This window comes from Megalopta genalis, chromosome 5 (assembly GCF_051020955.1).
Source record: "Megalopta genalis isolate 19385.01 chromosome 5, iyMegGena1_principal, whole genome shotgun sequence".
In the NCBI taxonomy this organism is placed as follows: Eukaryota; Metazoa; Arthropoda; class Insecta; order Hymenoptera; family Halictidae; genus Megalopta; species Megalopta genalis.
In genome coordinates this window covers 25,669,855-25,683,237 of record NC_135017.1, presented here as the reverse complement: position 1 = coordinate 25,683,237, position 13,383 = coordinate 25,669,855, and the positions used below count along the sequence as shown (strand labels likewise).

At 36.6% G+C, this 13,383-nt stretch overlaps 1 protein-coding gene across 13 annotated transcripts in view; it reads left to right on the top strand.

The window, feature by feature from the left end:
- Positions 1 to 13,383, top strand: part of LOC117223970 (discs large 1) — a 950,943-nt gene that overhangs the window by 736,012 nt on the left and 201,548 nt on the right. For all 13 annotated transcript variants that reach the window (XM_076522026.1, XM_076522020.1, XM_076522022.1 and 10 more), the window contains 2 exons: positions 2,222 to 2,497; positions 7,226 to 7,438. In XM_076522026.1, the coding sequence (XP_076378141.1) occupies positions 2,222 to 2,497; positions 7,226 to 7,438 (489 nt within the window). The remainder of the gene's footprint in view (positions 1 to 2,221; positions 2,498 to 7,225; positions 7,439 to 13,383) is intronic.

Genomic DNA, 13,383 nt, shown 5'->3' with positions numbered 1-13,383 from the left:
AGATGAAGATCAATATGAAGATTATTTTAAGTTTGCTATTGTTAAACATGTTCCTCAGCATTGCTTGCAACAGCTCCTCGCAACTTGGTAGATAGATGAAAGACAATATCAAGATGAAGTAACGTAGTCAACCATGTTCCTTAGCATTGCCTGCATCAGCTCTTCGCAACGATAAGATAGCATTCAGAAAAAAGATAACAATAGACGAAGAACTACGAATCTTGACCAAGAATTGTTCTGATCCCCGTGAAACTTCAAAAAAGAGTAGTATCTCTAAAAGACGATTAAACACGCAACGAGATCGATCATAACTGAAAAACAAAACTATCAGTGAAATTATGGCCGAAACGAAGTGCAACTCCGCCCGTTGTCCGGACCGACGGGGATTCGCTTTGTGACAGGACCACGTTCGAGCATAATCGATTGTAACGTCATTATGGGATATCACCGTTCCCGTGATAATGACCATAACCCGGCGCCATCGATCCAACCTCCGCTACGACCCAGTGCTGCTCCTCGCTCTACTCTGGTCTCTCCTCAAAATCAATTAACCAGTTAACTCCTTCGCTCTGTGGGGCGCTTAGTCCCTCATGTAATTAGGAACTGACCCATGCCGGATTAGCGGTGTAATCCGTGCTTTCTGTTGCGCCACATATTGCATTCTTAGCACCAGCCTCCGAAATTCCTTTCATTCCCGTTTACCTCGTAGCCGTGATTAAATTCGCCGGCACCGGTCTGCCCCGTTTTATTCCGACACGCGATAAAGGGACACTCGAACGGGGCAGATTCACTACTGTCGGCCACGATTTAGTGTTCCGAGTTTATCCTTGGGCTCATTTGAACTTCGGCAAATCCTGTAATCTTGATTGGAGGGGTAATACCCTAACGCTCGTAAACTACTTGGGGCCAGGTAGATTTAGGGTTACGTATACTTCGACAAGTGTTTGGCCTCGCATTTGCTCTCACTCTCGTTCCAGGCGTTGACCAATTACGATCGTTACGGGGCACGAAACGTCAGTATTGTTAAGTAATAAATTGTCGGTCGTTGGCGCGGCTTTAACGTCGCCAGAAATTTGCCGCATAATAATTGCCTAACAGTTAGCATGGCCTCGTACGTCTTCCGATAGCTTTGGCTTCCTCCTGTGGTGCGATTGTTTACTTATTATTCGTTCCGAATGAGTAATAAAGCGATGAATTTGCTGAGAACAATGGAGTGTCGTGTTAACGTGCACGAACATCCGACATGTTGGGCTACGATGAAATCGTAAATGTTCATTCATGGTAGTTCATTCGTGGAAAGATTGATGAAAGTAGAACAATTATTCAGTTTTCAAGACATTTATGAAATTAGGACTATCATTTAGTTTTCAAGAAATTGATGAAATTAGGACTATTATTCATCTTTACATTTTTAGCGATATTTAAACAAAAACTTAATAAAGCATCTTATTTGTATATTTATGTATCAGAAACAATAGAAAATGGAAATATACAATTTTGGTTTTTGTTAAAGTATGAGTAAAAATGTAAAAGTTATTGTTCACAGCACTGCAGGTGGTTTCCTTTAACTCAGACACCCAGTATACTTAAAGAAAGAAGTTAATAAAATATCATATTTGTATATTTCTATCTTAGAAATAATAGAAAATAAAAATACAAGATGTCCCATAATTATGGGAAAAGGCTGATTCCTGAGGTCTTTTCAAGTAACTTTCTCCTTATCGAAAATTCGATCCGCGGCTTTGTTTACAAGTTATTAACGAAAAACACTGACCAATGAGAAGCGAGCTCGGCCGACGCGAGGCGGCCGAACGACGAAGCTAACGAAGCCCAGTTCCGCTCATTGGCTCGATCGCCTCGCGCCAGCTGATCTCGCCTCTCATTGGTCACTGTTTTTCGTTAATAACTTGCTAACGAAGCCGCGGACTGCATTTTTGCTAAGGAAAAAGTTACTTCAAATGACTTCAGGAATCAGCCCTTTCCGGATATTAACATAATTATATTAACAACGTTGACATAATTATGGGACACCCTGTGTACAAATATGATATTTCAAAGTAACAAAATTCATATATAAAATATTTAAACTGTCTCTATAATTATGCGTACCACTGTAAGAGATCGCGAAAAATTCGTAAGAAATATCGTACCGTTTTTCGTTTAAAATGTTTTCCGAATTGAACGCACGATGTTTAATGAAAAAATTGTTTTATGATTACAGGTCAATGGAGACGATGACTGGGAGTACGAGGAAATTGTCCTCGAGAGGGGTGGTGCTGGCCTCGGGTTTAGTATCGCCGGGGGTACAGACAATCCCCATTTCGGCAACGACACCGCCATTTACATCACGAAACTCATACCTGGCGGTGCCGCATCCGCGGATGGCCGTCTGCGTGTCAACGACACGATACTACAGGTGAACGAGGTGTCGGTTGTCGACGTACCGCACGCGGCAGCCGTCGACGCACTCAAACGAGCAGGAAACACTGTTAAACTAGTAAGTCTCTCCAAAATTTCTTGATCGAAACTATTGGGATTATGGCTTGGATTATTTCTCAAATGAATATGATATCAATATGTAATTTAAAAATATTTTGAAGTATATAATTATTGGGATTATGGCTTGGATTATTTCTCAAATGAATATGATATCAATATATGTATAATTTAAAAATATTTTGAAGTATATAATCATTGGGATTATGGCTTGGATTATTTCTCAAATGAATATGATATCAATATATGTAATTTAAAAATATTTTGAAGTATATAATCATTGGGATTATGGCTTGGATTATTTCTCAAATGAATATGATATCAATATGTAATTTAAAAATATTTTGAAGTATATAATTATTGGGATTTTGGCTTGGATTATTTTTCAAATGATATAATATGATAGTAATTCTTTTTCTTAAAAAGCTTTATTTTACTTTTATTTGAGAGAAGGTATATGTACGAAATGACTGAGCGACCAAATTCAACTGAGAAACCGGCAACTGAAAATCGCCTGCTTATATACCCTTTTTGGTGTCGTCTTCTCCACCAATCATGGACGGTCATTCGTCGCGTCTTACATTGCATACGCGGTACTAGGATCACTAACAGTCAGAGCGCGGTGTGTTCTAACGACACCGACGATGATGTATCGCGGTATCTTTGATATACAGTTTACATCACCGTTGGTGCGCGCTGACGGAACCGACGGGAAACGTAATCTGATATTTTCGAATCTCGGTCCAAAGTAAACTATAGATTAATTTTTGTTGGAGACTAAAGTTTCTTTTTCAACAGAAACACTTACTATTTTTAAACGGAATGTTATATCGACCCGTTGACATAAATTTGTGGACTTTATTTTATTTATTTATTAATGCCTTATACCAGATCATTTAGCAAATACGGGATTGTTACATGTGTTCAATATTACTTGTTATTAATTGCTAAATTCTTACGGTGGATTTATGATAGGCGAAATTTATAACTAGTGTTATATAATAGAAAAATATTGTGAAATTCTTTTAATGTTTCTGTAATTTTGTATTTCACCTGTTCGTTCTTGTTATAAATGCATGAAATTCACAGTTACACATTTTCGAATATTTTGACTCGTGTCTTAAAATGTTATCTATGCGTAACAAAATGATAAAAAGACAAGTGAAATAAATTATAAAGTTACTATAAATTAACTCAACTCTAAATTAACTTAACTTGAAATTATTTTAACTCTAAATTAACTTAATTCTACATTGGCTTAACTTTAAATTATCTTAATAATAAATTTGGTTTGCAAACAATACACATATTGGTAAAAAATAATACTTAATCGACTCGATCGTAGAAAATAATAAATCTGTACACAATCGCATAGATATTTCTACTTTTATATCTCGTTGAGATTTACAACTAGACTGTGTATCTTTACGCAAAATAAACATTTTCCAATACTATCTCAAGTAACAGAAATTGCATAAAAATAAATTCTATCTTGCAACAATTTTGATAAGTTCAAAATTCCTTTTATGTCTTCATAATTTTATATATTTACTCATTTTTGCCGCAAATGCATAAAATCAGCAGTCTATTCCTAACATCCTTTAATTCCATAACAATATTCCTTAGATCGTTGTTTCTCCACTTTCTTAATAATAATAAATTGCGGTTCCAAATTGCCAAGAATAACAGTCTTCGCTCGGCAGTTCGAACACGAATGCGGATAAGACCAGAATCGAGTTTGAAACTATTGCCCTAAACGTCTTTTAAAATCAGTAAGCGACGTCGCTAAAGCGAGCAACCTTCTCCCGGGAAATTAGATTAATCCACATCCCGGAAACAAACTACTACTTCGGAAACTACTCGCAACCCTAACGACTTACGACCGACGTGGCTTGAGTGATCGTCTCACTGGGATTTCCCCGACGATGTCAGAATCCACGTTATAGTTAATGAGTCTGAGAGTTGTCGCGTTTCCGAAATCGACGGTAGGAGTCCGTCCCGGAGGAAGTTGTGGAAGTTTAGGAACGGATGGAATCGTGTCTCTTCCTTCGTTCTATCTTTTTTCTTCCCCCGATCCGACTGCAAGAGAGAGAGAGAGAGAGAGAGAGAGAGAGAGAGAGAGAGAGAGAGAGAGAGAAGAGAAAGAGAGAGAAAGAGAGAGAGAGAAAGAGAGAGAGAGAGAAAGAGAGAGAGAGAAAGAGAAAGAGAAAGAGAAAAAGATAAGTCGAGTTCATTGAAATTGCATGATTCGGCGAGGCGAACAAACGACGGGAGATTCGAACCGTGTTTCCCGAACAATGAAACAGTCCCAGGTGGCGAGGCTACATCCCTTAGACATCCAATTATTATCCGGTAGCTCGACACAAGATAATCGCGTACGACGACAATGCTGGTTGTATATCTTGTGGAAAACCGAGATACCTAGTTCCCTCCGAGAAATAATGTCGGTGATTCGCGTTTCTTTGGCTGCCGCGATATCTCATCGCCTAAATCTTGATGCTGGAAATTAAACCGATATTTCAGTCGGTCATTGTTGCACGTTGCGTTTACACGCTGGACCGGGATTGCATAAATTAATTAGTCGCCGGATCAAAATCCACGGGATTAGCCGTCGAGAATACTACAAATTGTTTCCTATGAAACGCGAGAGCAAGTTGCTATTTTACTTTTGTACTCGTTAATTAAGGATCGCGTTTATTTGATGCGCGAGAAAATTTTTCACGCTGTTCGCTAGACCGCAAAGTCACTTTCTTTATTTTTCTTCCGAAACGTTTGCTGCTGTCTTGTAATGGGTCGTTATGTATATATACAAATTAATAATAATAATATACAATATATAATAATAATAATAATATATAATATATAATAATAATAATATAAAATATATAATAATAATAATATAAAATATATAATAATAATAATATATAATATATAATAATAATAATATATATTATATATTATGTATATGTACAAATTAAATTGACGCGTATTCCAGTTGATCCTTATATTATTCATAATTCAGTAATTTAAACGGAAACTTTAAATTACGATGCAGCTATACAGGAATAAAAATTTGTGTAGTATGTGAAAAAGCAAAATTAGTTGGAACAAATAAGTGTGTACAGTTATTATAAACAAATCTGTTGCACGTTAAGCTACGTTTGCTGTGATTCTTATCAATATTATAACGCGTGAAATTACAACAGAATAAATGCAGGAATAAAAATTTGTGTAATATGTAAATGACAGAATTAGTTGAAACAAATAAAAGTCTATAATCATTATAAAAAAATCTATTGCACGTCAAGCAACATTAAATGAAGGCAACATTTGCTGTGATTCTGATGACTATTATAACACATGAAATTACAACAGAATAAATGCAGGAATAAAAATTTGTGTAGGCAAAATTCAAGGAAATGACCAGCATTTAATCTAGTTAAAACGTAATTTTAAAGTTAAAATTAAAAAGTTGTCTAAAAAGTATTTTTAAAAACTTCGAGAAAACCTTGTTCGAACAGAACTGGTATCGTGAACGAACGGATTCCGACATGCGAAACCAGCTGGAAATGAGACCTGAATAAATTTTGGAGTGTCTTCACAGCATCAGCGTTAAACGGTCGCTGCAAACTGAAAATATTGCGTTCCCAAGGACGAGAGATTTTTGAAATACGTGGACGTGCTCGCGTCAGCGTTATTAACCTTTTTCGAGTGACTTGAAAACAGGGACGGGATAAGCATAGAAAGAGTATGCTGGCTAGATATTATTTTGACGCTCGCCTTGTTGGAATATTCTCGGGACACGGACTAATTAGCGTTATTATTATGCTGAAAAATAATTAATTTCAATACAATTAAAAATAATTTCTATTCTACATATAAATCGTTCTTATGAACGTGTGATTTTTATACTTTCAAATGGTACCGATAGACTTGCAAATTTTATGCATTTATGACAGAAATGAGTAACTGTAACGTGAAACAATAGAAAGTTTGAAAAATATTTAATAACGTCGATATACCATCTTCGATCTACTAAAATTATTAAAGAAATAATTCTGTTTTCAAGTTGCTTCTATTTTTTTAAGATGCAGAGCATTCCTAAAATTTTATTAGATGAAGATATAATGAATAAGATATAATGCATAAATAATTAATATGTAAGTTACAGATGGTATATAAAATTTTAACTACTATATATACGATAAAATTGTATATACATAGAATCTGTAATTTACGTATTAACTATTTATACATTATATCTTCATCTAATAACATTTTATGTAGTACTACAAATTTTCTGCATCTCGAAAAAATAGACGCAACTTGAAAATAGCATTTTTTCTATAATAATTAAAAATTAATAATTCATTATAAGTTTTATTAGATAAATTATATATAATTATATATAATAATATATATATTAATATAATAATTTATAATTTAATAAAATTTTTAATTTGCATAAAAGCCCTCAGTTCGATCATCGATATTTAATTTTAGGAACATGAACTATAATTTCTGACCAAATTGATTTATCAAGAAGCACCTATTATCAATTTTGCATCGTGTCTCATGAATTAAACATCAGAAAGTATTATGAATTATGAATCGTGTCTTTAGAAAATTATTAGAGAATAAAATTACTATTAATGATATATTTTAATGTGTTTTTTATTGACTGCGCGAAGGGTGTTGATCTAAAACGTATTTCTTCTTGAATTTTCAGTACGTACGACGACGAAGGCACACCCAGTTGATCGAAATCGAACTAATTAAGGGTAACAAGGGCCTCGGTTTCAGTATCGCCGGTGGTATTGGCAATCAGCATATACCCGGTGACAATGGAATCTACGTGACGAAAATTATGGAGGGCGGCGCAGCTCAAGTGGACGGCCGCCTTGTCGTTGGAGACAAATTGGTGGCCGTCAGGAATGCTCTGGTGAGTTGTGGGTCAATTACCCTCTTTTCAATTGGATTACTTTCGAACCTCAACATCTCAAACTTAATGTTGCCACTGACTTCGCCGTCGCATCAATTTATTTCACTTGCTATCTTTGAACTCGAGAATCTTTGACACGCTGAGTGCTGAAAATTAACTCGAAAAATTCGTACAAAGACAAAGTATAATTTAATTAATGAAGTAGAGAGTTAAAATTTATTACTGTAAATCACATTTTCACTCTTTTGTTGCTGTTACTATAGAAATGATTTTTGAAACCTCGCCAAGAATTCCTGAGAAATAACCTTGTTTTCAGCTTAATTAGTTTCAAACGGAGTTAAGCATTATTCGAATTAGATTTTATTCGAAAAATATGTGGAATAAATTCTTCGAATAAAGTTTTATTCAAGAAATATTTGCAATTTTTCGAAGTATGTTTACTGTTTATTTTTTTCGAATATATTGGGTCGTTCGAAAAGTTGTTTCGGTTTTCGAAAAAATTTCGTTTAGTAAGATCGTTAAAAAAACACTTGATTCGGTACTTTGCCAATAAAAAACATGACTTCTACGAGCATAAGATTTCAAAGCAACTGGAAAAATGTCGGAAAGTTTTATCTTTTTTTTACTCTAAATATTAAAAAATCGTCTTTTATTTTTTCGCGAAGAAACGAAACTCGCTGAACGATCCAGTACAATAGAATCAGTTTATTTTAATTTTTCTGGCTAAAAAAAAAGTATTAAATTACGCTTGAAACCTGCCCTTCATTTTCCGTACGCACGTTCAGAAAGTCGAACGGTAAATGTGGTTGAAAAATCGAGATTTAGTTCATCCCTCTCACATTTTTCCCGTGATTGATGATTCCGAAGTTCCCTCACGGAGGGTAAGAAAGCAGTCTGCTCTTGATTAGATGATTTCTCATGCAGACAAAGTGTGCTCGCTCCGGACAAGCAAGGGAATCATTTATCATTTAGAGAAAAAGCCGGCACATGTGTGCCCGCAATTCAGGTTGAAGCTGACCTGTTCCAGAACCCATAGGTCTCGCGGATAAAACTTCCACCAGGTTTGAATAAAACAACGGGGAAGGACAGCGCGTCGTTCAGAGTCTCTCGAGAGTGAAATATCAAATTCTCGGAACCGATAGAACTGGCTGTCGCGAAATAAAGCAGATAATTCTGACGAATAGGGAAGTGGAGCCGACTACCATGGGGTTGCAGTTCTTTGTTTTATATTCGGGCATAATTAACTTTATACATATTAATTTTTTTTTCATTACAAAGTGAACGAAATAAAAGAGTACAAATTTAATGTTTTATTCGATAAATATAAAGTTTGATTTCGGGCATAATGAACTTTATATTTATCGAATAAGACGTACTAAGTTTCTTCATTCAAAAATAAACAAAATAAAAGAATGACAGAACTTTATATTTAAGGAATGACATATTAAATTTTTTTATTCATCAATAAACGATATAAAAGAATGCCAGAACTTTATATTTATCGAATGACATATTAAATTTTTGTATTCAAAGATAAATAAAATAAAAGTACGACATAACCTTATTTTATCGAATAAGATATATTACATTTTTTAAATCAAAAGTAAGCAAAATAAAGGGACAAGAAAATATAACATGTCTTATTCGATAAATATAAAATTAATTATGCCGAGCAAAGCAAAGGCACCCAAAGACACCCAACAGTAACAGGCTCCACTACCCCATCGGATAGCGTACATAACCAGTTAGCTGTGGCACTTCGTTGTCGCTTTTAAAATATTGAATAAAAAAGACGGTTTCATTTTATAAAATTGACAATGTTATTACTAATATTACTTATTCACTTAACATATATTGCATACATAATAACCGAAAAACGTAGGAAAAATCAAATAAAAATAATAAAAATTCAAATTGCTGCTGTAGAGTGGAATTCAGGAAAGCAGGGAACAATACATAATGGCACTTTCCACGTCGGACACCAATATCGTGATTCTTTTTTAATCTTATTTTTATAACAATTTTTATAACAATCTTATTTTTATAACAATAACAACAACGATTTTTATAACACCTTCGAGTATATGATCGACCTTGAAATATTCTAAACATCTTGAAATTTGAGAATATATTTTTGTTTTCGCTAAAATTACAATTTAAATAGCCAATGGTCGCTACATAGTATTTTTTAACACAAAATACTGCCACTTCTCCGTGACGAGTATACTCGTGAAACACAGCTAACTGGTTAAATTCGAACGTGTGAACACACGGCAGATTCGCCGTGTATTTTTTCGACGTTCCGGTTCCGGAAAAATTCTCCAACGACCCGAAGACACACGAGCTCGGCAGGGCCGGCGCGAAAAATAGATCAGAGGTGGCTTTTGATGGCGACGACGAGTAATTGATAGCTCTTCGCGAGCGACGGAAGGCTCGTCGCTGTGGTTGCAGGTGCGAGCCCCGTCGTTTCGCAGGTTCCCGCGATTTTTCGCTTCGGCGCGGCCTCCCTTTTCTTCTCCCACGCTCTCTCCCCCGAGGCCCCCGCACCGAAAAGGCCACGATTAAAGCGACCGCATCGGTCCGGTTGATTTATAACTACCGCGGGCGCAATTTGAAACGCGTGAAAATCATTACAGGGACGCTCCGACGTCCTCCGTGGTACGATCACTTCAAAGCCGCCCACCGTTTCGTTCCGCGCAGTCTTGTTTGCCGCGTTGTTCCGTCTCAATTATACCCTAATTGATTTCGCGGGCTGTCCAGAAATATCCGCGACATTAAAAGAACGCTTAATTATATCGCCAAGGATTCCTTTCGGCGTAAATAGATTGCGGATCTTCGTGCGAAATAAAAGTTGTCTTTGCGTTGACTTCAAGATGCAGGAGCTTATCGAACATTTCTTTCTTTTTCTTGATCGTTTGAATGAGTTGAACATAATAAATTTTAATTCTCTGAATATGATCTACTAATTTGTTTTGTCGTAAACGCATAAAATCCGCAGTTTTGTCAAAAATCAAACCAAACGTGCTCCTTGAAATTTTTTCAAATTCAAACCACTCCACGGTGTTAAACAAATTTTTCTCCAGGTTTATTACAGCGCGACCTTGTAGGGGGAAGTCTCCACTTTACAATGACCTGTCAAAAGTCGATTTGCGATTTTTCACCGCGGTTTTATTACACTTTGAACGAAAAGCGTACGAATCTGCGAAATCTCGAATAAAGAAAGCCTTCGGATCTTTATGCAAAATAAAAATCATTCGAGTGGATTATAAGAAGTAGAAGTTAGAGAGAGATGAAAATGTACGTCTTTTTTGTAATAATCTTAACGAGTTGACAACACCGCAACGATATCATTAAATCTTTTCAATCCCTCCTTTTAATCTCTCAAATTTTGCTTACCAATCATCCACTTTTGTAAATTATGCATAAAATCCGCAGTCTGTTAATAACAAAATAAGATCTTTGGAAAAATGCACGATAGTAGAGATTACACGCTTTAAAATGAGAGCAGGCAGAATACTTTATAATTTTTTTACACGAAGTTATGAGAATTCAAAGGTCACCTATTTGTCGGTCACTGTGGAGTGAAAACTATGTTGCTGACAATTTCATGTGAATGCATGAAATGAAATAAAGTCTGAAGTGCAGTTATTCCTTTGTGAATTAAAACTTTCAAAATTGTACACTAATTGACCAAACAGTTTAAAACGTTCATGTTTCAAGGTCTACAAGAACAGTAGCATATTTAGAAGAATCGCTTCAAAGAATCTGTTGAAAACAATTAACAACCTTCATCGTTCAACTATAACTGAGTACGCCCAGAATCGTTTCTACCGTTGTTTAACAATCCTATCAACAAATTTCTTCGCTTTGTTTCGTTTTAAGACCTGTCAGTTCACGCACGAAGGTTCGATGGCTCGAACGTTAAAATCGAGTTCGCGTAAAGAAAGAACATTTGCTCGTGAAAGAGCCAAAAAAAAACAAGAGAACAAAAAGAACAAAAAGCCAATTTATTTCAGAAAATGATCGCGTCGCGACGTGGCTGGGCACGCGCGACGAAAGTTCGTAGGCTGAGAAAAATCCAATGGACCCGGAATACATAAATGCATTGATAGGGGACTCGTCATCGCGGCGGTATCAATCATGTTCAACTTCGATATAAATTGCAGCGAGTTCCGAGCGTGTAATCGATAGCCTATTAAAAAATTGACGTAGCATGTAATAAATAGGTTCGCACCCGAGATGTTCGCGAAGTATCGAAGTTGCGTATCGACGTTTTTCGCGGGGAACGATTTATTTAAAAGTTTTCGCTGCGACGACGCTGTAGAAGGCAGATCCCCGCGAGTCGATTTAACTTTCCGTGTGATTGCATGTCTGCATACACTTGAGAACAACGAACGGTGCAGGAAGTTCGTCAGTTGTTTATGACACCGGCCGGAAACTTCGTCGATGTTCACTTTTTTCCACGTGTCAGCCATCCTTGGATAATTACCATAGACGAGGCGACGAAGCCTGGCCTGGCTCGCTCTCTCTCTCTCTCTCTCTCTCTCTCTCTTTCTCTCTCTCTCTCTCTGCCCCCTCTCCCTCTCCCTGCCTCACCCCCGTCGCACTGCCTTTCTTTCTCTCTGACTTTCTCTGTCTTTTTCTCTCTGACTTTCTCTGTCTTTTTCTCTCTGACTTTCTCTGTCTTTTTCTATCGCTCTCTCTGTCTCTTTTTATTGCTTTCTCTCTCTCTCTCTCTCTCTCTCTCTGCCCCCTCTTCCTCTCCCTGCCTCTCCCCCATCGCACTGCCTTTCTTTCCCTCTGACTTTCTCTGCCTCTTTCTATCGCTCTCCCTGTCTCTTTTTATTGTTCTCTCTGTCTCTTTATATTGCTCTCTCTCTCTCCTTTTCTCTCTCTCTCTCTCTCTCTCTCTCTCTCTGCCCTCTCTCCCTCTCCCTGCCTTTCCACCGTCGCATTACCTTTCTTTCTCTCTTACTTTCTCTGTCTCTTTCTATCGCTCTCTGTCTCTTTTTATTGCTCTCTCTCTCTCTCTCTGTCTCTTTCTATTGCTCTCTCTTCCTCTCCCACCTCTCTCTACCTGTCTCTGTCCCTTTCTATCGCTCTCTATCCCGGCATTTTCGTTTTTCCCGCTTGTCCTGCGAGCGAACGAGCGAACAGCGAAACAAAAAATTAAAAACAAGGGTACGAAAGAATTGGAACACCGACGGAAGCAATGTCCCCGTTGTTTGCACAACTGCAGGGATATTTGTTCTCTTGTTTATTGCTCGCAGCAGAACCCATTGTCAATTAAAATTCCATTTCTGCCGCGATTCCCTATTTTCTTTGTACATATTTGCCTCATTGTTTGAGATTGAAAACCATTTGGCCGAATGTTTCGATGCTGCACGGCATTTTTCTATTCATTGCGTGGTTTTGTTAATCGCATACGTTGATCCAAGATCGAGCTTGATGTCAATCCTCGATTACGACACCTTTTAAAACTTACGTTTATCGCGTTGTTATTGACGCGAAAGTGGTAAATAGAACATCGAAATCCATTTTTGTTCCTTCTCGTTTTTACAATTTTTCTTACAGTGATATTATGACCACAGATGAATAAATAATTAGTAACGATCTCACGTCGATTACGTGGATAATAGACTGCGGATTTGAAGCTTTTACACTAAAAATCGATGAACGAAGCACCAGAGTATCGAAGACCCATAAAGGATTGAAAAATACTGCCTCATTATTTTCGTTGCATGAACATCGCTAAATGAAGAAATACTTTTTCCACCTAACTTCTGTTCTGTATAATCGATCAGGAACATTTTTATTTTCCATGGAGATCCGCAGCGATTAAGAAAAATCTCCGATAGAGACATTAAAACAGAATTTAAGGATATCGCAATATTTTCAACCGATTTCAATTATCGAACGAAGAAATACATTTTTATACAATTCCT